Source organism: Panthera onca, chromosome C2 (genome assembly GCF_046562875.1).
Source record: "Panthera onca isolate mPanOnc1 chromosome C2, mPanOnc1 haplotype 2, whole genome shotgun sequence".
Taxonomy (NCBI): domain Eukaryota; kingdom Metazoa; phylum Chordata; class Mammalia; order Carnivora; family Felidae; genus Panthera; species Panthera onca.
Window position 1 is genome coordinate 11,356,243 of NC_138347.1, and position 27,313 is coordinate 11,383,555.

A 27,313-nucleotide genomic window follows, 5' to 3' on the forward strand; every position below is an offset into this window, starting at 1 on the left:
TAGTAATGAATGTGAAATAGAACATATGCCACCTATTTATCTAAAAGGAAATTTAAAATCTAGGGAAAAGAAATCCACCCAACTGTAAGGACCATTCAGTAATTCAAGCGTTTTATTTTAAGGTGCTGTCCGAGGCCACTAGCTCTAGAAGTCCAGCCCTTAACAACCACTTCTAAAGACCACAATTCCCAGACTGACCGCGACCTCGGCGCATGCGGCCTGGTGACCTACGCCTACATTTCCCAGCGGCCCGAGCGGCTACGCTGACGCACGCGTGCGCCCTTGCGTCTCTCTCGCTTCTCTCGCTGCCTCGGCTTTGACCTACAGCCACCCGGAGAAGATGGCTTCCTGTGCAGTGTCCGGGCTCTCCCGGCAGGTGAGAGAAGGGAGGTCCTGAAAACTAGCGAGAGGATCCCTTCTAAAGTGACACGTAGCAGAGCCCTAAGAGCCACAGAGCGAGACCACAGCTGGGGAAGCGTGGCCGCCATTCAGCGTTGTAGGGCCCTGCGAGTGGGAGCGACGCAAAGCGCTCGGGCGGCCCTACCTCCCTGGACGTCCGCGGGGCTGGCGGTGCAGGGGGACGCTTGCCTGACCTTGGCGTCCCCGAGCACAGCCTCGGGAGCAGCTAGTTTGAGGTGCACGGGAAAGGGGCGGGGGAAGGCTCCCCTGGACTCCGAGGAAAGGATACAGCCCACCCCCAAGTCATTTAACCTTGTCGTTGTGGTCAAACCTGTCAGGGGTCTCTAGTAATGCTAAGGAGTATTTATAAAACACATTTCACATTTTTATAAAGGAAATGAGACCGAAAAGTTTAAATGACTCGTCCTTGGCTGCTCAGCCAGGAAGGGGTAGGTAGAGCTGAGATTCGAACCCACACGGTCATACAGAAGATGGGAGTTGGAAAGAAAATTTGTGGTCTTTATACCACATAGCAACACTATGCTTTACACATCATGACACCTTACAGCTTAGGTAAGTTTTTCATAAGTGAAAAGGTCTTTTAATCCCTACAACCACTTGTGTTATAGAACAGTTCAGAACTGAAATTATTTGAAGGTGAGCTGTGCCCTTGCAGATGCTTTTTAAGCAACGAGTTCCAACTCTGTTCCTTGATAGACTAGATATACCATTTCTCAGAACTAGGGTCAGTTCTCACATCAGACTGCTACAGTACTAAGGGGATTAATCTTTCTTTTCCGATAGCATTTGGATTCTAAGAAGGTACATCTCTTGCAGGTCATGACTGGAATCCTCTCACTTTTTATTAAAATCCTTCCTCACGGGTGGTAACAAATGCCAGAAATGTGGGGTTTCTTGGAACATGTATTTCATCAGAACTTGTGTTTTCTCTCTCATACTGGTGTGCTAGCCTCAGCCTGTTCCTAGCAAACTAGGAAGTTGGTGGGAAAGCAGTTTCCCAGGCGGCTATGGATGATGCTCAGTGGTGAAATTTACTCCTTGGGAATAAAGAGCAGCTCATGTAATCTCCGTGATGATACTAAGAAACTAGTCACTTAAAATGTCTTATTATTGTTTTAAAGGTGCGATGCTTTAGTACATCTGTGGTCAGGCCATTTGCCAAGCTCGTGAGGGTATGTCAACTTTTGTTACTAATCGTAAAGTAAATGAAAGTGCGCGGTTAGGGCATGGACTTCTGTATAAGTACTACCTAAACCTTTCTGCATGATTTGTAGGTCCCAAAATGTGATGTGTGCGTGGGGATAGGGAATGGAATAAGTTGAATGCCTGATGTGCAACAGGCCCGTGCTTAACCTTTGTGGGAATTTCTTAAAATCCCGTAACAATGATGGGAAATAGCTGGTCTTTTGTTTGCGAAAGAGGAAACAGACTGGGAAAACTCGAGTTTGGTTTCAGAGCTGGACTGGAACTAAATCTTTCTTCAAACCTGAGCTCTTGCACTGCAACCATACAGAACTGCTAAGCATATGTAGTCATATATTGATGGCAGCGCGTAGGAAAAAGCCTACAGTTTTTTGTGAAAAATAATTCAAGCATCAGGCATTCAGTAAGCTGCTAAAGAGCTCCATTAAACTGAACATTGATGGGGAGACACTATAGGGGAAATTTATAGTGTCACCATTAAATGTTTTCTTGGCTCTAACATATGCAAAACTGTCTTCTATCGGTGTTTAAAATCTCCACTATGTGGAACTGATTAGTTACTGAGTTCAAAGAAAGCATAAGCTCATTTCAGAATCCATGTAATAATTGATTTATAGTTACCGCTGGAAGGGACTCTAGGTACCATATTTCCTAAGCACCACATTTTAAGATGAAAAATTGGAAGCTCAAAAATTGGAAGATTAAGTGACCTAGCCGAGGAAACATCCCTGATTTGTTTGAGAATTGCCATTCAGGATAGCTTTCTGATTCCATATTTGGTATTTAAACTTGTTGTGTGCTCTAAACAGTGTATTTTAATATACGTATTTAATCCTGCTATTGGCAGAATAATATCTGAAGTTATTTTCCTTTTCTCTTCCTCCCCCACCCCATCCTTTTTTTAAAGCCACCTGTTCAGATATATGGTATCGAAGGTCGCTATGCCACTGCTCTTTATTCTGCTGCATCTAAACAGAATAAGCTGGAACAAGTAGAAAAGGAATTGTTGAGAGTAGCAGTAAGTAGCTTTTCTGTTTATTACTTACTAAGTTTCCATCATAGGTTTTTTCCTTATTTGGCCATGTTTCTCTAATGAGGTATATCCTAAGTGAAAATGAACTACAAAAAGAAAAAAGAAACAAAGCCTGTTTTCTGTAATCATGTTGATAGGAATAGTACTGGGTATTGTTATTCTGAACCTATTGTATAATAGGTACAGGCAGATACGAACAAGGATATTATTAATATTAGGAACCAAGAGTTGAGGCTAAGAAGAAATAGAGGTCACCTTTGAAAATCTATGCTTGTATTTCAGGCAGTTCTAAAATAGTCTTTAGAATGTATTATAACTTGCTTTGCTGGGAATTCTCTTTATGGAACCTTTCCTCATTTTCAATTTTTTATTTTATCCCCAAGATGTGAGAGGGAAATAACCAAGCAGAGCACTCTGGGCAACAAAATCAGCAAAGGTGTATTGAGCTCCAGTACAGAACTGACAGATGGGGAAGCTACAAGGGACAGTTTATTTTTACACTTTGTTTTTTGAACCTGGAAAGAAGAGTGAATTAATTGCATTAACAGAAGTGTACCAGTGTAACTTGGGAAAATCTGTTGTAATTTTCACCGAATTTTCTAGTTAACATGTTTCTGCCCACTTTGTTGCTTCCCCTTCTCTTGCTTTATAGCTGTCACCTCCGACAATAAGCTCTGCATTAAAGGAGGAGAGGGAGGGGCGCCTGGGTGGCTCAGTCAGTTAAGCCTCCGACTTCAGCTCAGGTCATAATCTCACGTTTCTGAGCTCGAAGGCACAGAGCCCGCTTCACATCCTCTCCCCCTCTCTCTGCCCCTCCTCCACTTGTTCTCTCCCTCTCTCTCAAATCAAATAAATAAACTCAAAAAAAGGGGGGGGAGGGAGAGGGAGACACAGTCTAGCGTATACTCTCTAGAGAAAGTTTCGCACTTTTTTAGTTTTATGTTTTAAGAATTTCTTATATTTTTAATCTTATTTCTGAAGATTTTTTTTATCATACTGTTCAGAAGAAAAAACCCTGATGAGGCTAGTCATATAGGATAATATTTATTCTGTTCATTTTTCATCTCAAGCTTTTTTTTTTTTTTTTTTGGAATTTTTGTCCTAGCAGACAGTAATGTTCATTCTATATTCCTTTCTCTGTCCAGTTAGCTCTACAGATGATGCTTACTGTCTGAGTTGGTGTGACCAACCCACAGAGTCAACAGCCTTACTGTTGGAGACACTTGGGAGAGGGGTACCAAGAGCAGACAGGATCACACACAGGCATTTTTGGAGGTGATAATTATTGCCCGCTACTTGTCATTTATGCCCATTTTTTTTTTTTTAATTTTTTTTAATGTTTATTTTTGAGGGGGAGAAAGGGACAGAACACAAGTGGGGGAAGGGCAGAGAGAGAGAGAGAATCTGAAGCAGATTCCAGGCTCCGAGCTGTCAGCACAGAGCCCGACACAGGGCTTGAACCCACAAACCGTGAGATCATGACCTGAGCCAAAGTCAGACGCTTAACCAACTGAGCCACCCAGGCACCCCATATATGCCCATTTTAAACCGAACAGTGGTGTTCACAATGGAGTGACCTAGATTGTGGGTGTTAGAATGGGGTTTGACTATAACCTGGAAATCAGTTAAGATGTGGAGACGTAGAAAGGAGGCACTTACCTTAAGACTCTTTATAAATGAAAATTAGCGATTTTTTGGCACTGAGAGGAAAGTGATGCTGCACAGGTGCCACTAACTGCCCGTTGGATGATACAACAGAGAAAGATGGGAAACACGAAAAACCGGATTACCCAAATGCCAGCTTTTAATTTGCGTAAGTCCGCAATTTTTATGGAAAATTGTTTCTATGGAGCCAGTCGAGTCGAAGTTTTAGCATTAGGTGGTGTATGACAGGTAGCCTGGATCAGAGCAGATTCTGGCCGAGAGCCTGGGAGAAGGTGCTAGCAGTGAGTGAAAGGCTGACAGGTATTTAACTGAAAGATGCCCAAATGGAAACAGCCATTGTTTTGTTAGAACCCTGGCTTGATACTAAGGGGAGCAAGGTGCCGGAAGCTACCCTGGGTCGCTGAGGACAGACGTTTATGAATTAACAAAATGGAGACGCGTGGTCCCTCTCCTGGTAGCTGCACTCACACTGTTCGTCCACTCTGCCTCCCAGGCTGATTCAGGCTGCTCTGGAAACACCAGAGTTCTCTCATGGGGCTCTGTAACAGGCAGGACAGAATCAGGATCACTCTGACACAGAGAGGCCCCCCTCCAGGGGAATAACAGGGAGACTTCCTTTACTGTTAGAGCACCTTTTCAGCTGAGTATTACCCATAGTAAATACATTAACATATGCAGTTCGTTGAATCTCGGCTGCTTAGTTTTTCTGTAATCTCTCTTGAAAAGCAAAAATAAATTTAAGAAACTTTATAAAGTATCTTTAAATTTTTCCAAGAAGTACCATTGTATCTTGTGTAAAACCAAGGTATGGTGTATTCTCAAAGGCAGAGAAAATTATTTGATTGTAAACTTTTCTTCATACATGCTTTGAGAGTGCTAATTTAATGAAATACATGATTCGTAACAAAGTATGTTGTGGCGGCGAGGATCGTTCATGCACTAAAGAGTTGAAGAAATTATTTTTTTGGTACTTTCAGCAAATCTTGAAGGAACCCAAAATGGCTGCTTCCATTATGAATCCCTATGTGAAGCGTTCCGTGAAAGTGAAAAGCCTAAACGACATGACAGCAAAAGAGAGGTTCTCTCCCCTCACATGCAACCTGATCAGTAAGTATTAGATCTTTTCTACTGAAAATCTTGCCACTGGAAGTGTGGTCCGTGGACCAGGAACGTCAGCATCACCTACCTGCCTTTTGGCCGCGATCTAAGGACTTAGCCAACCTAATAAATCAACCTACTGCATTTAACTAGCTCCCCAAGTGAATTGTTTGTGAGTTAAAGTTTGAAGAGCACTGTCTAAAGGATATGACCGTGTAACGAAGTAATTGCAGTCACTACTTTTCAACCCGTGGAGAAGACAGATAGGATTCATAGCAAGGAAACGGTGTGTAACCAGTGGCTGTATCTCTGTCCTCAAAGACATTTGCATTGTTTGGTACATTAGGCTTGCTTTTCAAGTCCCATGGCCAACCCAGAATACATGTTCCAAAGAACATGTATTCGTGGCATCATCTTTGAATATAGATAATATGTTAATTTGGGGATTTGTAGCCAAACATTGGAATCTAACCTGAAATATGAAAATCAGGTTGCAGGCCATGGTCAGGAAATCGCTTGGAGATCTGTAAGGCCTCCCCACACACCCGGCTATTTTAAATGCTTGTCAGTGCTGGGTTTTTTTAAACACTGAATATACTTTTTAAATACCAAGGACCATCTTCTTCATTCACATTCTTAAAGGACATTGAATATAGCATTCTAAGGCCACAAATCTAAGTTTGCTTTTGAGGTGAATATAATACCTCGTGAATAACCTAGGGGTTTTGGTTTTGTTTTGTTTTGTTTTGTTTTGTTTTGTTTTGTTTTGTTTTGTTTTGTTAGAATAGTATACTAACATACAAATATAATTTGTTGTCAGTTTGGCTTACATACAACACCCAGTGCTCATCCCAACAAGTGCCCTCCTTAATGCCCATCACCCACTTTCCCCTCTCCCCTACCCCCAATCAACCTTCAGTTTGTTCTCTGTATTTAAGAGTCTCTTATGGTTTGCCTCCCTCCCTATTTGTAACTTTTTTTCCCCTTCTCTTCCCCCATGGTCTTCTGTTAAGTTTCTCAAGATCCACATATGAGTGAAAACATACCTTTCTCTGACTGACTTATCTCACTCAGCAATAATACCCTCCAGTTCCATCCATGTTGCTGCAAATGGCAGGATTTTATTCCTTCTTGTTGCCAAGTAGTATTTCATTGTATATATATACCATATCTTCTTTATCCACTCATCAGTTGATGGACATATAGGCTCTTTCCCTAATTTGGCTATTGTTGAAAGTGCTGCTGTCAACATTGGGGTACGAGCGCCCCTAGGCATCAGCACTCCTGTATCCCTTGGGTACATTCCTAGCAGTGCTATTGCTGGGTCATAGGGTAGATCTATTTTTAATCTTTTGAGGAACCTCCACACCGTTTTCCAGAGCGGCTGCACCAGTTTGCATTCCCACCAACAGTGCAAGAGGGTTCCCTTTTCTCCACATCCTCTCCAGCATCTATAGTCTCCTGATTTGTTCATTTTAGCCACTCTGACTGGCGTGAGGTGGTATCTCAGTGTGGCTTCGACTTGTATTTCCCTGATGATGAGTGATGTTGAGCATCGTTTCATGTGTCTGTTGTCCATCTGGATGTCTTCTTTGGAAAAGTGTCTAATGAATAACCTGTTTTGAGTGATTTTGATGTTACTGAGACACCTTCACTTTCCCAGATTTGCTTGCTGAAAATGGTCGCTTGAACAACACCCCTGGAGTCGTTTCTGCCTTTTCGACCATGATGAGTGTCCACCGTGGAGAAGTTCCTTGCACAGTGACCACTGCATCCGTAAGTGACAGCTTGTTGCTGCTGTATTTGCTTTGACATCCGTGCATCGCGTTTAGCATAACGAAAAGAAAAAAAAAAACAGGCTAAAATCCAGAAATCGGGAAAGGTGATTGGTCACTTAGGAGGTTTGCTTCACTTCTTACACGGGCTGCCATGAACCTGCGCTGTGGAGGGGCCAGTGTGTGTCCCATTAGTGCCTCCCTACCCGCTGACTGTTCGGAAGGACGAGACTGGACTCAAATGTGTTAGGAAGTAGTGGTTTATGTTCCCTCACAGGTTGGAGTTAGTTCACAAATCCCTTGGTAAGTAGTCTCCTGAAACTGGACTGTCTAACCTTTGGTGGCAGCGAATGGGAAGGGTGGGAAGGGCAGGCCCTTGTGCAGTTGCTGACGTGGCTGTAATAATAGACCTATATGCCGAGTACTTCGTAATGTATTATTTAATGGCAGCGTTGTATGTGAGGTAGAATTATCCTTATTTTACAGATGAGTGAACCCAGGGAAGTTAAGTCATTTGCCCAAAGTGACAAAATAGGGAATCAGGGTTTGAACATGGCCCTCTCTCTCACAAGTACATGTACCTTAAGCTGTGCCACCTCCCCAGAATTCCTTTTGTTGATGTCCTAAGTACGTATTTTCTCCCTACTGTAGTTCAGGCCGCATAGGAAATCAGCCTTAAGGGGCTTACTTATCAGTAGAGGACGGCGGATTTGCTTGGAATACGCAGCACCTGACCTCATTTAGGTTAATATTTCTGGTATTTCAAAGATCCTCTCACTGTCCAAAAGAGCACGGCTTCAGAGAGACATTTTACCCCAGATCATGTATTTGCACGTTTGTAGTTCATGGTCGGTGCCACGAAAGTGCACAACTGACTGCGAATCCTTACAGCTCAGGCATCTGCCCGGGCCCACTGGGCCTGCCCCAGTTCTCGGCGACAGCAGGGCCCAGATGAGGCTTCACCAGGCAGGTCATACCATCCCCGTGGCTGAGCACTGGTATAAATTACGTCATTCAGTGAGTGCAAGGACATGATTTTTTAATTTATTTTTTACTTTTAATTAAAAACAATTTTTTTGGGGGGCGCCTGGGTGGCTCAGTCGGTTAAGCGTCCGACTTCGGCTCAGGTCATGATCTCGCGGTATGTGAGTTCGAGCCCCGTGTCGGGCTCTGTGCTGACTGCTCAGAGCCTGGAGCCTGTTTCAGATTCTGTGTCTCCCTCTCTCTCTGACCCTCCCCTGTTCATGCTCTGTCTCTCTCTGTCTCAAAAATAAATAAAAGTTAAAAAAAAAATTTTTCAAAAAAAAACAAAAAAACAATTTTTTTTAAAATGTTTATTTTTGAGAGAGAGACCGAGCGTGAGCAGGGGAGGGGCAGAGAGAGAGGAAGACACAGAATCCGAAGCAGGCTCCAGGCTCTGAGTTGTGAGCACAGAGCCCGATGCGGGACTCGAACCCACAAACCACGAGATCATGACCTGAGCCGAGGTCAAACGTTTAACTGACTGAGCCACCCAGGCGCCCCAAGGACATTATTTTTTTAAGGGGTGCATATTTTTGTAAAAGTTTTTTAGAACCAACTGTTGCTAGTGCAGCAGTGTTTGATGTTGAAACTCCCGGGTAAATAAGTTTCCACTGTTCAAAAACAAAAATTATTCCTTGATTAGTGACTAAGGGCACAGTCTGTAGAAATAGATTGATTTCAAATATTGCAGCAACTGGGACCTTAACCACTCTGAACCTGTTCTCTCCTACGGGAAATGGGAATAAGAGCCGCTGGCCGCCCAGAGTTGTCCCGATTAAAGGGGGTGGTGGGTGTGACATGCCAGCACAGACCGGTGCCTGGCACCCGCTAAGCCTCTGAGTGGGAGGTGTGCACATACTTCGGAGCTCTGTAACGTTGGAGGCCTGGCGAATGATGTCTTGATTAAACACCAGTAGACTTTCACACCAGCTCCCCCAAGAGGCGTTAGATCTTTGCGAAGATGGAAAGCCTTATCTGCTAGCTTGTGGACCCTTAGGTGTGGGGGTGGAGAGAGAGGATTTGTGACAAGAGGCCGCTCCTTCAGCCTTTCTCACTCTCCCCTCACCAGGAGTAGGAGTTGAGGCAGAGAGAACACAGGCTGACCTCTGAGTGCTGGCTCTGTCAGAGTCAAGTGCAGAGCCATGCGCCCCCAGGCGTTCCCCGTGAGGCTCGGAGTGCAGCATGCTTCTAGAAGCTCCTGGGAACCAGAGGTCTTAGAGATGCTAGAACCGGGTCAGATTGCAGCTTTCCATCCAAGGACATAGTGGCCTCCTGCCATGCCCACAGGGCTGCACGGGAGAGGCCTGTGTCATCAGGCATCATTAACTTCAGTATTGGGCGGGGTTCTTCCTCAGTCCTGTCTAAGTCGTACCACTGATACCAGGGAGCAGAGACGGGGAGGGAGTGGCATTTATGGGCATCAGTGACCCGCCCAGTGAGCTCGCCGAGGTGTTCTTGTGGGACGGGACATTGGCATGTTCCCGGCACACCAGGAGTAACTTGTGAGTAACTTGCGCTGCAGCTCCTGGAAGGGCCCAGAGACCACACAGGAATTCACGAGGCCTGTCGTGCTGATGTGTGCCGGGGGTATTTTCTTCCTGAGCTTTTACGTGGAAAGTTCTGTTCTGCTTTATCTACTTAATTAAAGGATGGTTTTGTCCTTTTTTTAGCCTTTAGATGAACCCACTCTTGCTGAATTAAAAACAGTCCTGAAGAGCTTCCTAAGTAAAGGCCAAGTATTGAAATTGGAGGTTAAGGTAGGTTTTTAATTATGTATGGTGTGTTTCCTCAGGTTCTTTGACACTGTTGAGTGGCTGTAGAAACTGAAAAATCTCACCAAATACTAAATTGTTTCTAATAGAAATGTTATGTTCTCAATTTAAATGATTATGGATTCCATTCACAATCTGACTTCTTTTTTCTAGACATAATGATAACATCTTACATTTGTACAGCATGTAGACTTTTCAAAGTACTTTTTCATCTTTCTGTTCGATCAATGAAATGTCAATGCTTTTCCACATTTCCAACCTATTTTCTTTCCTAGATTGATCCGTCCATCATGGGTGGAATGATTGTCCGTATTGGAGAGAAATATGCTGATATGTCTGCGAAAACCAAGATTCAGAAGCTGAGCAGGGCCATGCGGGAGATTTTCTGAAAGTGTTGATTTTCTGTCCGTGAAAATCCCTAAACTTGTAGCAACAATAAAATGCTTCCTGAACGGAACATATACTGTTTACTATCTTTTTTGAAGTGGAAATACAGAGAACCTTATTTTCTATCTTTCTTTCAGAATCCGCCCAGCTAAAAGGTTAGAAGCCCCGTTGGTTGGAAGATTTTAGTTTGTGTAGATTACTCTTAGGAATTTATGGAAGCTTGTGTCATTAGGAAGAACTGTTAACATTTATTGAGGCCTTTATTGCAGGCACCATTAAGTCCTTAATGTGTCTTACTTCACGACCTTGGCCTCTGGGCACAGAGCCCAGGGAGGGGCTGACCCTGTGGGCGGAGTTGATGCCAACAACCAGGCCAGTTACCGCCCTGGAGTTTTAGTTGTCAGTGCCCATGTCCAGTCACAGATCCTGAAAGCGGGCCTCCCAGCCCCCAGGACCTGTGCTGGTCAAGACATTGGCAGCTGCCCCTCGCCGTCCTGCTTCGTGCTTCTTAACAGCTTCCGCGGCACGTGGACCCACGCCTGTTGCTGTGCCCCGAGGTCCAGCGTCAGCCAGGTGAGTGCGTGTGTTTAAGGTACTGCAGACAGGGCCAGCTTGTCCCATCTGACCATTCTAACAAGTTCTTAAGTCCTGTGCATCTTGTTTTAAACCCAAAGTGATCCGTCTTAACAGTCCTGCCCTTCATCTTCTAGTAAATATGAAGGCAGTGACGCTCCGTATAAAGGCTCTCAGATAGATTCTGGCTAAAAAGCGGTCTTCATTCTGGAATCTACTAGAAGAACGTCATTGATCTAACAAGGATTCGTTCCCTCCCTCCCACTGGGGGCAGAGGTCTGGATCAGAGCTGCGCACTCAGCAGAGGGCAGCAGGATAGCTGTCCCGACCCCTGTGAATGTCCTCACAACCGAGGACTGGCCAGGAGCTTCGGCAGGGATAGGAAGTTGGGACGTTCCCCCTGCCGCAGACAGCTGTGCCGGCAGTGGCCGCACCGCTCTGGCTGAACTGCCCGTTGGTCCTGCTGATTCTCCCAAGACCTTTCCGGCCAACCGGCAGACGGGCAGCGGAGTCCCGTTCCCACAGGCTGGGCCCAGACAAAAGGCAGTAACCCTTCCGCTTCTCTGATAATCAGCTGATCTGAGAGGGTGGCCTGAAGGCATTTCTCCGAGACTCCCGCTCTGCGTGTGGCCACTGCACTTCGGGTTGTGAAGTACATCCCGACGGACTGGAACCTTGGGAGTACCCGGTACTGGCCAGGCACGGCGATACTCACTACGCCCACACCACCGGAAAGTTCCGTAAGTAAGGGGACATGACGCCATCTACAGGGAAGTTTGTGATGTCGACTCCGGCTGCTCTGCACCCTGGGACGGTAGACTAGCGGCTAGGAATGTGCCCTGGAGCCCCCCAGAGGGTGTGGGTGCAAGCCCGCTCTGCTGCTTCCCACGGGTGGGGCGCCCCGTCTCCTCCACGCCTGGCTTTCGTCCCCTGTAGACGGAAGCGATCATGCTCACTTCCAGAGGGGCTGCAACAGGGAAGCAAGAGCACGAGCCAGTGCGGGGAGGCAGAGGCGGAAGGGTGGCAGTAAACATTGATTACTGGCTCCGTGGCCGGCCACTTCCCTGGGTCGTGTGACCCCAAGGATTGCTGAAACGCAGCACCCACCTGACACGTTATGGTCACGTGGCAAAGTCCCTCCGGTACTGCCTGCAGAAATCTGTCCTCAGAGTTTGTCCAGCACTCCCGGTCCCTAATAGGCCATTAGGATGACTCCTGCTCCATTGGTCCTCCAGGAAGGCCTCCCCTAGTAAAATACGCTGATCCTGACAGACCCCCCTCCCAAATAGGATGCTGCTTTTGAGGCCACTTCGTGTATCTTGACGCTTTATAACAACTCTGTGATACAGGTGGAGCAGAGATACCGCCTGAGGAGAGAGATTGAGGGGCCCTAGCGTTTGCTCAGTGTCACATGCTCGACCGGCTGTTGGATCACGTCCCTGAGCCCCGTCTGCCTTCATCCTAGCTTGCCTCCTGCCTACAGCCAGCCCGACACCGCACCAGACGGCATCCCACACACGTGAATCACCGTAAAACCACAAGCTTCTAAGACACCGGACGACTGATGGACAAAATATCTTTGGGAGAGGGGTACCCCGGGGGGTTCGCTCAGTTAAGCGTCCAACTCTTGATTTTGGCTCAGGTCGTGATCTCATGGTTCATGTGATCAAGCTCCATGTCAGGCTGTCTGCTGACAACATGGAGCCTGCTTGGGACTCTGTCCCTCTCCCACTCACGCTCTTTCTCTCTCTCTCTCAAACTAAGTAAACACACTTAAAAAAAAGTCAAGTTGTGGATAAATATATAGCTGATTTAAAAGAAAGCAATCAAAAGTGAAAAGTTTTCTAAAATTATGTAATTGAACATTGCCTTGTACAAGGGAAGTGCTTGGTGTGTTTTAGCTATTAATGTAAGAACATCTAACACACATACACACACACACACACACACAATCACACAGAGCAAGAAAATACAGGAATAATGAGCATCAAAATGTTAACATTTATTTTTGTGTGGAAGAGTATCTCCACTAATTGATTTTATTTCCTTTGTATTTTTCTGAGCTTGCTGAATTTTCTGCATTAACAAATATTACTTCTATAATTAGGAAAAAACAATAAATATTCTAGAATAAAATATTTCCTACTAAATTTGGTTCAAGAGGTACCTACTCAACATGCTTTATATCAGCAATTCCTTCCACTCTCTGAGCTGTGCAACGGGACCGTGTCGATCACAGAGACAATGAGTTGTAGTTTGGAAAAGCACTATTTTCTTGGTTTATAATGATTTTAATTTTTGAAACTTCAAATAATAACCAAGAAAAGCACAGGGTTTTTATGTTTACCAAAAATGGGACCTACTGATTTAAAAATAGGGCAAAGACATGCTATTTTATTGTGAAGATGTTTTTTAAGGTCCTATAACAATTCAACTGGAGTTCAAGCCAACCCAAGAACTTTAATGTCTATTTAGTTTGGGGTGGGGGGGGGGGGGCAGAGAGAGGAAGACACAGAATCCAAAGCAGGCTCCGGGCTCTGAGCTGTGTGCACGGAGTCTGATACAGGACTTGAACTCACAAACCACAAAATCATGACCTGAGCTGAAGTGAGATGCTTAACCGGGTCACCCAGGCCCCACGACCTCGGAACTTTAACACTGGTTCACATTCAGAGAAATCAGTGATGAAATAGGAATTTTGCCTTAAAACCAGATCAGAAGAAAATGCCATAAATCATCCCCTAAAATTCAGGTAACAGTAAAATTCGGTGTTGGGTCTGCCAATGGCGCCCAGGGTTACGACTCAGGGTTGTGAACACGCAGCGTTGTCTGCGTCGGAAACTTCGCGGAAAGCCAGAGCAATCCTCGGAGTGTCCTGGTAAGACAAGCTGAGCTGTGTGCTCACCCCTCAGCACCCCTGGCATTTCTGCTGCCACCGCTCAAAACTGCTCAAGTTCTCGGAAGGAGTCGGTACCGGGAGATGCATTTCTACCTGGAACCAACATTTGTGTGCAGAAAGCGTGGGAAGGGTGGTGGGTTTGGTCCGCTTAGTTGTCCTTCCACAACTCCAGCCTTCCCCGTGGGAGAAGGAAGCACACAGGAAGGGGAGCCATTGGCCGGGCTCTCTGTTTCCTGCCTGCTCAGAAGGGAGGTGGGGCAGAAAGAACCCGAAACAATCCACCGGAACAGGGTTGGCTTTCTCGTTTTATTCATGAACCATGTGAATTGAAACCATACAGGTCAAAATGAACAAAGAGCTGTTTTGAAGAGATTGTTCTTTTTAGGGTCAAGAAACACAGGAATAGCCATCTGCACTGGTGTTGCTACTGGGTTAAGAAAAACAAAATCAGTTACCATAATCTGAATCAGTAAAATGTAACGTTTCATACATAATAAGGTGCCAAAAGGAACACTCGACCAGGAGAACTAACCTCAGCTTCTTTTAAACAAACAAAAAAAGCAACCTAATGTCTTGGCCCTGCTTCATCAAACCTTAGACGAATACATAATTCTACAATTTATAATAGACTCTAATAATTTTTAGAGCTCCATTGACGTTACATATCAGACAATATAGTCTCCCTTTTATGGAAAATTAACGAGTACCATTATTTGGCAACAGAAGTATATTACAGTCAACAGGACATCCATGGCGGGGGTGAGGGGTGGCTGAGTCCCACCCCCGGGGAAGGGTTGTGAGGGAAGCAATATGCCACCAGCAGTGGGACCCATTTGTCACGAGGGACTCGTGTCAGACTGATACATTCTTTTCCAAACAGGTAAAGGCTAGCTGGAGTGGCCTGCAGGCACTGCTGGGTAGGACCCCCAGGCTCTGGCTTTCCCTGTCCCCAAAGTTTTCTGAACTACGGCCCGAGGAGCAGTTGACTGGCTAACTCATTCCCACTCAGCCCTGTTGCTACCCCAGCCAAGAGGGCACGGCGCTAAGAAAGGTCAACACCTATGCTGGGCGGATGGACCAGAGCTGGTCCAGTTCTGACGAGCTGGCCTGAGATGCCCAGCCCCCTGCTCCCAGGCTGAGCTTGAACAAGGAGATCTCCGAACGGCTCCATCTTTGGGAAGAAAGTTACATCCACCAGGACAGCTCCTCAAGGTGATTTGCAGATTCCTCATATGCCTCAACAGATTCCAGGAAGCTCCCAGAAATCATAGCTTCCCACCCTGGAAGTCCAGGAATCACTTGGACTCCAATGTTCACCGATCTCAGGCTTATCAAAAAGGAACTTCCACTGCTGGTTATCAGCAAGAGGCACATAGCTAACCGTTGAAAGAAATGTTGAAAACCCGGCGCTCACACTCCCCACGAGTCCCTGCAAGCCATCGGCCCTACACTCTCCACGGCAGTGACCCCCATGCAGTGCCCTGTCTTACCAGGAACTATTTGCTTTGTGGCATCACTTCCAGTCTGTTGGGGGAAGCTGGCCCCCCAGCTTTTCACCTCCTGAGATGACTTCCAACTGTATCTCTCAGGGGTTTAGACATCGAGTTTCACGGGCTTTTGTGTTGTATCTTCTCCTCGGTGGCCTGCAGGGACGTTTCTGGTGGCAAGTCTGTGCCCTAGAAGCATCTTGGGCTTCTGCCTCTTTTCTGGGAAGGGGAAGATGAGGAAGACATCTTGCCCCTGGGATCTCCATTAGGGACACCGGCATCTCAGGAGACTGCTCTGCCCTGCCTGTTTTGTGTGCCCAGAAACTCCAAATTTCACTCTTCAACCCACCCAGCTATGCAACAGGCAAAAGTGGCGAAGACGCCCCGGGGAAATTTCATTGAAAAGGCAAACATCAAAGGGATGTGCCCAATCTATCCAGGAAGAGAACCGCAAAGGGTGACCTGGAAGTCAGGGTGGGGGTAGAGGGAGGGAGGGGGGTAGGGAGTCCTTCCCATATGTTCTGAACTCTCTAGAAGGATGTTTGGTTCAGGCTTGAATTCCTGATCAATCTGCCAGAACTCATGGAAGCCTCTGTGGCACATGGATCTGATGGGAAACAGGCTCTCAGTACTCTCCTCCTTCCTGACACAACCAGCTTCCAGAATGTTACCTGTTCAAGTCAGTTTTTAATGAAACACCAAGGTCCCACCCGAGGTCATGGCTACAGGATATGTTTCATTTCTTCATACCACCCATTTCATTTAAACTAATCATATTCTCTGCCCCCAAAATGACTTCTTTGAATTTCTAACATATGCAACTCAGATTTTCTTTTTAATATAAGAAATTTAGTTGGGCTGAACCCAAGTAATCTGATTAAGTATTTTCTACTCCTGGAATAGGTTTTTAATTTTTTTTTTCTATATTTTTATGCACTTAAATTAGATTCCTAAAATACTCTCATTATACATACAGAAAAATAATCTCTCAATGACGAATCACATTTTACAATAACAAGTTAAATATTTTGACTACAGAATCTATGTTAGTTTATGCAACATTTACCAGCATAGCCTCTTACATACCATATATACAGTTAGTCATGGACATTCCCATAAACACACAGCAGAGATTTCATGACAAACCTTTTAAAGAGCATAACTTTTTCACTTTATGGATTGGAATCCTGCCTTTTTCTTAGCTGGAAACTGTATCAAACGCAGAAAACCAGATGCCAAGAGCTGATTATCATACACAGGACATTTTTTGTTGTAGATTTCTCATCTATATACATGTATTTACACATATGTTGACCACCTACAGACGTGAGGGTACAAAGCTAATGCAGCTAAGGCAATACAACATGAATTATATGATTGCCAACTTCTCAATCTACGCAGGGCTACGGAAGGTAGAGGGAAGGGGGCCAGGAGGGTATAGACTTCAGCTAGCTGGGTTTCAGCAGACAACATCTAAAGCTGGCTTCACAGTTCAAAGACACTTGGGCTATTGGCAATGCATGTTTTCGATGCATGTGTAAAAATAAATATCATTACCAAAGATCTTGCCAGAATATCTACTTTCTGACACAGTGACTATTTAGCAGATGACATCTTAAGGATGTTGATTGGTAAAATGCGCATCAAAACGTTCATTTATGAAAATTAACGCGAACACAATGTTAATTACTCTGGAAAACACTACCTGAACTTTCAGTAGTTTGGAAGGGTGCATTACGTGTAGCAACAAAGCTATAATTTGCTACTTCATTCAAAGCGACGCAGTCATACCCACACAAGATGAATGTGCAACGTCTGTGCAACTTTCCGTCAATATTTTTACTTAGCAAGCTTTGGGATTCCGGGCAGAATCGGGAAACAGAAAGGATTATTGCTCTGTGTGTGTAGGAATGAGACTGATTTGCCAAGAGGAAGCAGAACTGCAAATGTTGTGGAGCGTCCAGCCCAGTGCAAGAAAAAGGAACAAGAAGTTGCTTTGTGAGAGAAAGCAACAGCGAGCAAGCTCACCTGCCTGGCAGAGCCGTGGACTTCTAAAACTTGAGGCTACTCACACACGGGGCTCTTTCCTCTCTCCTGAGCTCACCCTACTCCAAAGCCATCCGTGGGATCCTACAGGGAGACCTGAGCTGGGTAGGCCCCACGTCCCAGAGGCAGGTGCCCCCAGACGCCTGGAGACTCCTCAGCTCTCTCTCCGGGGAGTGGCCGTGGACCAAGCCGCGTGCAGACCCCGGGGAAGGGGCACGCACACCTCCCCCAGCCTCCTTGCTTCTCCTGTTCCTCTGGATGGTCCTCTGAAGGCAGAGGCTCAAAAGGCCTCCCTGTCCTACCTGGAAAAGGCAGAATAGCCCCCCGAGGCTGACTAAAGACCAAAGGGAACGGTCTTATTTCAAATTAGTGGGTTAAAGGCTCGAAGGCCTGGGCGCCTGGGGCACGCCCTGGGCGGGGAGCTAAGAGAAGGGCAGATGACTCCCTCTCTGGCCGTGGGGCACATCTGTCACAGAGCGGTTTGGGTCTTGTACCCTCTGATTAGTCTGGACCGTTTGTGCTGCTATGAAATAAGAGCAGACGCTTTGAAAAGTATTTTCAGCTCAGCTCTCCCCGCCTCCACCTGCCAGGGAGCCTTTACAAAGTGAGAAGACAGAAGATGAAGCCCCACCTGCCTCAAGAACCAAGCAAAAGCACAGCGTGTCCAGGGCCAGCTTCGCGAGCGCGTGACCCGCACAGTCACACGGGACCACGTGCTTGGTTCAATCCTCTGCCGCCACCACCTCAAACCTCTTAGTAATTTTCAACAAGGGGCCCCGATCTTCATTTTGTAGCGGCTCCTGAGCGCGACCACGGTGGGGTCAGGCCAGCCTGCTCCTCTGTTCAATCCACTTGGCTTCGTTTCTCTGGGTGCACACGCAAACACACACACACCACCCATGCATCACGTGCACACCGCACGCAGGCACAGCGCACGTATCACACACGCCACACACACTGTCAGGCTCACACGCATCCTCTCACACATATACACCACACGCGTTCACACACTATATACACTCATACTCTCACATACACACGCTACACATTTACACACCCCAGACCACACACACAGCCCCCCGCCCTCACAACACCATACACGCAACCGCGGGGGCCGCAGGAGGTGGAACCAGCGCCCCCGGAGCCGCCCGCGGACCGCAGGTTTCCAACGGGAGATCGCCCCCTGGCGGCCACGGCGGGTAGGAAGGCAGCCGCTGATTCCTCAACCACACCGCAACCCCCTCTCTCTGGTTCCTGAATCCCCCTCTGCCCTAGGCCCCCGCTCTTTTCAGACGGAGACGCGGGAGGAAATAAGAGATTTGAGTATAAGAGGAGAAATGCAGAGGAACAGAGTTTTAGAAACGCAGCCGCGCAGGAATGTTATTCTTTTAAATGATAAAAGCACAAAACCGGTGTTGTAGAAGAAAGGTCCCTATTCCTACCACTGCACAAAAAGAAACCCTGGTGACTGCTTAATTCTCAGGAAATATCAGAGAAACGCTCAGTGGTTTTCAAGACTGACCAAATGAGCCCACTTCTGAACGCAGTTTTACCTGGTGGGCTTTGAATACTAAAATAGTCGCGCTATTCAGATGATATTAACAATACAGGCTGCTATAGAACTTAGAACAGAATCCACTTAAAAACAATCCACACAGGGGCGCTTGGGTGGCTCAGTTGGTTTAAGCATCCGACTCTTGATTTCAGCTCAGGTCATGATCTCACGGTTGGTGGGTTCAAGCCCCCCTCCTCCCCCCCACCGTCTGGCTCTGTGCTGACAGCACAGGGCCTGCTTGGGATTCTCTGTCTCCCTCTCTCTCTGCTCCTCTCCCACGCCCTGTCTCTGTCTCTCTCTGTCTCTCTCTCAAAAATAAACATTAAAAAAAAAAAATTCACACAAACCCTGACATACAGTAGGGGCAAATTTACCCTGAAATACCACAACCACATACAGTGTCCAAAAACTTACTCTATTACGTATGTGTTATCTGGTTCTCCAAGGCCAGAGCAATGAGGGTTTCTCTTAATGGAGGAACTGATCTGCCTGTCACTGATATAATTATTTAGAGGTGGAGATGAGCTTTTACAAGCATTGGGTGGTATTTAAATAACTCCAAGTCAGATCTACAATTAGGGCATGAAAGCCACAGAGGCAGGCCTTTCCTTTGTATCTCCCAGTCCCTAAGACAGTGGCCTAGTGCAGGGTGGGGACTCCCAGAATGAACAACACACTATTAGCCTTACTGACTGAGTTACTAAGAGATCACAGCCCAGAGATAAGACTCCAACATGTTGGCATCTGGGTTTTCATGCTCCCAAGATAGAGAAAGCTGTTAGATGTTTCTATCCTTCACGTGGAGTAAGATTTCCATGCTTATCAGGAATAGATTCTGGCTCCTACGGATATCAGGTGATGTACCTCAGTTGAGCGTGATGACCTACAAACACATCCTGGATCCGATACAGCGTGAGGTGAGGAAATGGGAGTTCTAGAACTTTCCTTCCCTTTAGCTCAAATAAACGGCTGTTTTCCAAGCACGATAGACATGCCAACGTGATTTACACCATACTAAGCGGCCCCCACAGAACACAGCTCAGGGCACTGCCAGGAGAGTCTTGGCTGCTGACCTGGGCTATTCCCAGCAGAAAGGGGAAGGCCCGCAGGCATTTCGACACCTCAGGGCACAAACACAGGGAGGTGTTACTTTCGCCGAATGCCTCATAGGGCAGCTCAGACCACAGCATCGGAGGCTTCACCTTGTCACCGGTTTCTGGTGCTACCCATTATGCTTTTTACCTGGTAGGAACTCGGCCTCCTATACCAGAAAGCAAAGGAGAAACAGCCAGGACCGACAGTTTCCCTCAACCTCACCTTCTGGCACCAGAGGCTCTATATGCGTAGAGCAAGTCCATCTGGAGTAAGCAGACCCTTTGCTAACCTCACGTTCACCTCGAGTCTGAAAAGACCCTACCACCTCTGAAGTCTGCCAGTGTCCGTTTCAAAGTGCTTGTGTCTGCTGTAAAGCTCATCTCCAACCTCAAAGGAGAAGGCAGTCAGAATAAAAGGAAAGGGAAGAGGAGGAAAGGAAAGGAGAGGAAAGGAAAGGAGATGAGAGGAGAGGAGAGGAGAGGAGAGGGAAGGAAAGGAAAGGAAAGGGAAGGAAAAAGGGAAGGGAAGGGAAGGGAAGGAAAAAGGGAAGGAAAAAGGGAAGGGAAGGGAAGGAAAGGGAAGGAAAAAGGGAAGGAAAAAGGGAAAGGAAAGAAAGGGAAGGGAAGGGAAGGGAAGGAAAGGAAAGGGAAGGAAAAAGGGAAGGAAAAAAGGAAGGGAAAGAAAGGGAAGGGAAGGGAAAGAAAGAAAAGGAAAGGAAAGGAAAGGAAAGGAAAGGAAAGGAAAAGATAGGAAAGGGAAAGGAAGGGAAGGGAAGGGAAGGGAGCACATGAAATACAATTAAAACCCACTAGCTGTTTCCAACGGAAAGTTTTAACATTGTTACACACAAATACAAATTTTCTTCTGACGAATCAAAAAGTCCAACCAACCAGAAAAGGCTATTTGGAGTAGAGATGGAGAAGTCTTTTTCTCCTCATACAAAGTATTGGCAAACTCTAAATTATACTCCTAAATCTCCACCTTTCTAATAAAACCAGAAGCACTCATCCATTTCCCCTCGTTCTCCAACCCCACCGGATTCGAGAATGCTCCCACTCTGCATGGTCAGTGGCTTATGATTGCACCGGCCAGCTCCTGAAGGGACAGCTCACCTGCCTGGTCTTGGACAGCAGACCTCCAATCATCCTTCCCTGGTGGCTCTAGCATCTAACCCCCGACTTCATTCCCACCCCGGAAGTCACAGGGGTGGGGGGGGGGTGGTACCAGGTCACCAAGATGCAAGTGATCAATTTACCCACTTTCTGATGGGATTTTCTTTTTTCAGTTAAATTCAGTACTATTCAACCACATGAAATCAGTTACCTTCACATACGTAGGTCATGCTCAAGCTCTTCAAAAAAGCAAAGAAGAAAAAAAGTCCCCTTTAACACTAATGTTCTTTGGAGCACCGTTCTCTTTCCTGCCGTCAGAGGACAGGGACATGTTATCCAAGCAGTCAAACAAGGAAATCTGGTTCCAGTTTCTCAAGCATCCCTGGTGACCCTAGCCTAGGAGAGTCCCCCATTCGGGGTCAGGCAAGCTCAGGATGTGAATGAACACCCTCCAGGCTCTCCTGGTTACGGCCGACCTGTTTCCAGGAGATGATCCTGCCAGCCTGCCTGCCTGCCTGCCTGCCTGCCAGGGAAGACAGTACCAGCCAGAGAAACCCTGCCCAGAGGGATTAGGATACGGATTGTCCATTCAGGAGAGCTAGTCTACATAAAACCCCAGTCCAAGGGCTCCCGTTCTCAGCACACAGCCTGAGAGCAGAAAAGCCCCTTGCTGGGCTAGAGGAAGTCAGTGTGGCTCAGAGTAGATGGGAAACTTACAAGGGCATGTGGAGGGCTGGGATCAGAATGCCAGGCTATAGTGGCCTACAGAAACCCTGCATTTAGAAGCAAAGCGCCAGGAAACGGGTTGCTTATTGGAAAAAGACATTTCTTCTCTATGAAATTTAGCCCAGGCAGCCAAAAAGCCAGAAAACGGCAGCAGAAACAGGCTCAGAGCTGGTCACCAGTGATTACTCTTGTCATGAAACATCATAGGGCCTCCAAGCCAAAGAGAATTTTCCAACTGGACTGGCAGCCAGGGCCCAGTGACATTGTGAAGTCATTGTAAAGAGAGGTCAAAGAGACACCATGCACCATCCACGTTTCTCTATCTCCTCCCCCACCCCAGCATGACTCCTGAGTCATAGCTGGATCTCAGGGCCAAACTACATCATCCACAAGTAAGATCGGTCACCGTACCAATTACACCACTGAGTGCAAGGATGCCAATCCAGAATTGCTGTCCTGGAGGAGGCAGCTCAGGGATGCTCAACATAGTCACTTGGGAGAAAGACTCACATACCGCTCTTTCGTGCCACATTAACTCCGATGATGGGACGCAGCGAGTGGGTGATGCCGTGAGTGGGTGACCGGCAGGCCTAAAAGGGCTACTAAGATTCTTGTCATTGTTCACACTACATCCTACCTGGATAAACAGTGATGACCAGCCCTGACGCACAAAGAAAGCCAATGAAGAAAAGGGAGAACAGAAGGAAAGGGATTGGAATGGTGACCCAATACTACCCCACTGACACACTGCATACGTTTTTTTTTCTACCATAGAACACGTCCTTCACGAATACACTGAACAAACTGTATTGGGTATAGAAATAGGAAAGCATAAGTTGTATGTCTATTTATAGATTTAATTCCACACAGTTTCTTAACAACGTCAAAAAAATATAAACCTAAGGTATTTTCACTATATCTTCTTCTGGGAAGTGGTAAACAAATGCATGCCTGAAGTTCACCTTGGTCTGTAACAGTGTTCAGTTGAAAGTTTCTAACTAAAGGGTGTGTCTGTTTTAAAAAATACTCATGTCTGTTTGTTCGCGATACAAAATTCTACACTATCTTCAATAAATAAATAATAAAGTGTTTCTTAAAAGTATGAAATGTAAACTTTGTTGCCCTTTCTAACACACACATTTTAAAAATTGCTTGAAATATGACAGAGCTCTTATGGGAAATTATGACACTATGCATTCAGTTCCCAGCAAAGTGGAGACTCGGCCACTATGTTAATGCTACCACTTACAAAGCATTTCTACAACCCTAGTTAAATTAGGACCTACAATCAAAGAGAACACTGTCTAACACAGGAAAGCTGGACTCCAGTACCAAGAGAACATGCAAAGAACATGTCATGGCCACAACAAACTGGGATTAGGAGAACATTAACATGCGAACAAAATACGGCCCACACTTTTCATTAGCAAATCAAGTTATTATCTAGTTAACCAGCCTATCTCCTGGCTATTGGGGGGGGTGGGGAATCAAAGAACTCAAACCAAACAGCTTGGCACATGGTCATACGTTCCTGACTCTGGCAACAAGCACATGGGTTTCCATTACTGAGAGGTTGGTTGTGTATGGAAGAATATGGGAACGAGTCTTGGGTCTTCCTCCCCAGATTTGTGAGGCGTGTATGCTCCTAGGGCCTTCCCCCCAGCATGTAATGGAGTTCCTTTACATCTTTCCATCCCACTTCCGGATCGCGACTTTTCTTTTTCACGTCTTGGGGATGTTTCTTTCTTGGGAACACGCCAAAGACAGCTGCTAGAATTCCCCATGACAATCAGGATCCGGCACATTCAAGCAAAAGCAGGCTCAGAGCTGGTCACCAGAGATTACTCTTGTCACGAAACATCGTAGGACCTCCAAACCAAAGAGAATTTTCCAACTGGGCTGGCAACCAGGGCCCAATGACATTGTAAAGTAGCCTTTCAGGTGACCTGTGGTGATCTAATCCAACAAAGTATAACTTTGTAGATAACAAGCTTCCTTAACCATCTTCCAAGCATGCTGGAAATCAAAACTGGATCACCCGAAGGTAGCTAGTGATAGTTTTCATTGACATCTATCAATAAAAGACCTGGAGGGCACTGGAAGGGCTCTAACAATGCACCTGCTAGAATCTTCCATGGACCAGCTCTTCAAAGAGCTAGCCCACTGTCTGATTTGGAGACCACCTCCCCGACTGATCATATCCAGGGCAGCATTTCAAATAAGGTCCCGGTGGGGGAATAAGATTCTGAAGCAATGGCAAGACCTTCATAGTTACTTCTAAAACACACGAAGGACTAGGCATCATGGGCCCAGGGGCCTATCTGGGGACTGGTGGAGGGTTACATGAGTTCTCCAAAAATACAGACATTGCATTTATAAATCTATTTTACAGTGACCAGACCCAAGCCTCGGGCCCAGGGATGGGCCAGACTCCCAACCAAATCTAGCTGGGGGCTATGGGATTTCAAAGACCCTAGAAGCCATGATGAGGCCTGCAGTGAGGACGAAGGAAGACAGTTCTGCTTCATAAAATGGGAACTTGTTTGGGGGCGGGGGAAGGATTGTCAAGAATTATTCCTAAAAGTTTTGAGGGGCCTGTCTTCACTGTCCCGTTGCCCTGTGGCTGAACATCCAACGGTGGTCTTAGAAAAGCAACCCCATGTCCAGATCGCACCTGCTGCCTCGGGCTGGAGGAAGTCTACCAGCACACCAGGGCCTGCTCCCTATGGCTCATCAAACAGCTGCAGGTCTAAGCGGACCACAATCTCCCCTGTGGGGACTTCATGTAGCAGGAGACACTTTGTAACTGGGCCCTTGGAACCCTGGTCCTTCTTGATGTCGGCCACACGGATCTCTGTCCGACCCAAAAAATCTGAAAGGAGAAAGAACACCCTGCTCAGAGAGAGAATTCCTTAACTTCAAGGCATGTATTTGGCACACTGGGAATTTTTCAGCGACTTGTTATACCCTCCCTTCTTCCAAAAGGGAATTAGGTCAGTTTATAGGAATCCATGAACCACAATGACAGAGCATAAGTTTTGAATGGAGGGAAAGAAAAAAAAAAAAAAAAAAAAAAGGACACCAGGGTGGGGACGAAGGTGAGTCTAGAAGGAAGTAAAAACAGAGACGATGACAGTCCCCACACCTGGGGAGCTCCAAAGGCCTAGAAGCGTCCCGGGAGGCAATGCAACATTGGATGCCATATCAGTTGCACAAAGATTGAAAAGTAATATCTCCCAGGGTTCATCACAAAAGGGCACTTCGTGATGTCACATCCTTTTCAGAAAAAGCAAAGATGGTGAGCTAGGGCTGGTCCTTAAAATGCCCCTTGCGTGTGCCAGAGAGCAAATGCAAGGTGTGGGAGAGGAGGCCACACACAGCCTGGGGCTGCATGCTTTCAACAGCGCTCCCAAAACTATCTCAACCCCACTTTTTATCAAATATTGAGCACCAGTAGAAGCACAGATGTGAATATATTTGTGGTTTTTAATTTTTTTTTTTTAAGTAGGCATTACGCCTGGTGCAGAGCTAGTGCAGGGCTTGAACTCACGACCCTGAGATCAAGACCTGAGCTGAGATCAAGGGTCGGATGCTTAGCTGACTGAGCCAGCCAGGCACCCCTGCCCCCTTTTTAAACTTTTTATTTATTTTTTTAAGTAGGCTCCACATCCAATGTGGGGCTTGAACTCATAACCCTGAGATCAAGATCTGAGCTGACCCCCTCCTTTTTTTAACTTTTTATTTATTTTTTTTTAAGTAGACTCCACATCCAATGTGGGGCTCGAACTCATAACCCTGAGATCAAGAGTTGCACACTCTGCAGACTGAGCCAGCCGGGTGCCCCTATACTTGAAAATTTTTTTCAAATTAGGCAATTACGCAATGGTGTTAAATGGGCCTCCAGACCATAATTCCTTCATTTATTCATTCAAGAATTATTTGGTGGAATATACTGCTATCCAGGCACTCCTGTACAGGAAACAGCCTTTCAAGATTCCACTTGGCTCAGTGAGAAGAGCCTGTGACACTTGATCTTGAGTCATGAGTTGAGCCCCATGTTGGATGTAGAGATTACTGGAAAGAAAAAACAAACAAACAAAAAAAAAGCTTTAAAAAATAATTAAAAAAAAAAAGATGTGAGAGTTTTTTTCTGGTGGACAGATACAAATTTATTTTGCCCTATGCTCATTTCGTGGGAATAATCTCTTATATAAGAACAACACTAGGATTTTTAATTTATACCCTAGTGGAGTTGTCACTGTGTCCTGTTATTTCCCTAATTAAAATGACCAGTCTTAAACTTTCACTTGTCAGAATGAAAACTGGCAATGAAACACAGTAGTCGAGAGCCTAGCCTTGAGAGTTGTTCTGGGCATTCTCTAACATTTAGCCAGCTATGTGCCTGTCTTTAGACCGTAACCAAAGGTACCTAACTCACAATGAGATAATTCATATAAAAGTATTAAAAGGCAAAAGCCAAGCTAGCAGAAGCCCCTCACTCCTAGCACTTCCCTATACTCTTTGGATATAATTGAGCCTGCCATCTTCAGACTTACTCTCTGGTTTTTATCAGTTGAGGAAAAGAGAGAGAATTTCTTGGAGTCATTGGCCAGGTGCCTTCTTTTCCAGGCTCAAAGCAGAAGCAGGAAGCGGGTTGAAGGAATGATTCATCCAACCCAGTTCCACAGTTCCATCCTTTTGATTAACCAGACATGTCACCCAAAGTGCACTGATTGCTTCTTGCCACGCCTGTCGTGGGCTGACACTTTTCTTGCTCAACGGGCTACTTTTATCCATTATCACCGTGGCTTTGGGCCAGGAACTAAAGGACTGGGCTGAGACTCTGGGGTACAGTCTTTTTTGCAGTCGCGTGCTGTAGGGAGGCATGGGACTGTGTTCTCTATCTAGGGCAGCTGGACCACTCTAGACCAAACGTGCTTTTTGTTCACCTTTTCTGAGATGTCCCAGCATCGGTGAAGGCCACTTTCTAGGGGGGCTGAGTCTTGCCTTGCGCCAACCTCATCTTTCTGGGGGAGGGGTGGGTCAAAAAAAATCCTGGGCACCAAGGTCCCAGGTAGAAAACATTTACCCCTGAAAGCTGGATGACAGAGGAGGAAGGGCACCTCGCGAGGCCGCTCTCTACTCACCGTCTGGAGAGAACTGGTCCCTCTCAAACACGGTGATGCAGAGGACCTCCTGCTCCAGGTCTTTGATGAAGAACTGGCAGTTGGAATTCCATTTGGGATTCAGAGTGTCCTGGATCGTCTTGGTGATGTGACACTGGGAGCCCATGGTCACCTCACAGTACGGGTTACTCTTTCCTAGAGTGGACACAGTCTGCTAGACTCCTACCTGGCTGCAGGGCTCTGGGCACGGCATGGCAGGGTCACAGCCACGACGGGCAGCAATTTCCCTCCATGTCCCTCATTTTTACCACCCCCCTC

The 27,313-nt window shown here is 46.3% G+C and overlaps 2 protein-coding genes across 6 annotated transcripts in view; one reads left to right on the forward strand and one right to left on the reverse strand.

Annotated features, from left to right (window-relative positions):
* Window positions 1-238: 238 nt before the first annotated feature.
* On the forward strand, window positions 239-10,446 carry ATP5PO (ATP synthase peripheral stalk subunit OSCP). The gene is made up of 7 exons (XM_060640429.2): window positions 239-376; window positions 1,542-1,592; window positions 2,531-2,641; window positions 5,299-5,428; window positions 7,083-7,195; window positions 9,888-9,974; window positions 10,265-10,446. The coding sequence occupies exons 1-7, from the start codon at window positions 341-343 to the stop codon at window positions 10,376-10,378; spliced, it is 642 nt and encodes a 213-aa protein (XP_060496412.1). The 5' UTR covers window positions 239-340; the 3' UTR covers window positions 10,379-10,446.
* An 11,276-nt stretch (window positions 10,447-21,722) lies between these two features.
* The window catches only part of ITSN1 (intersectin 1), a 220,210-nt gene continuing 214,619 nt past the window's right edge, over window positions 21,723-27,313 (reverse strand). For all 5 annotated transcript variants that reach the window (XM_078452815.2, XM_078452814.2, XM_078452812.2 and 2 more), the window contains 2 exons: window positions 27,017-27,190; window positions 21,723-24,741 (listed from right to left, as the gene is read on the reverse strand). In XM_078452815.2, the coding sequence (XP_078308941.1) occupies window positions 24,593-24,741; window positions 27,017-27,190 (323 nt within the window). In that variant the 3' untranslated portion in view covers window positions 21,723-24,592. The remainder of the gene's footprint in view (window positions 24,742-27,016; window positions 27,191-27,313) is intronic.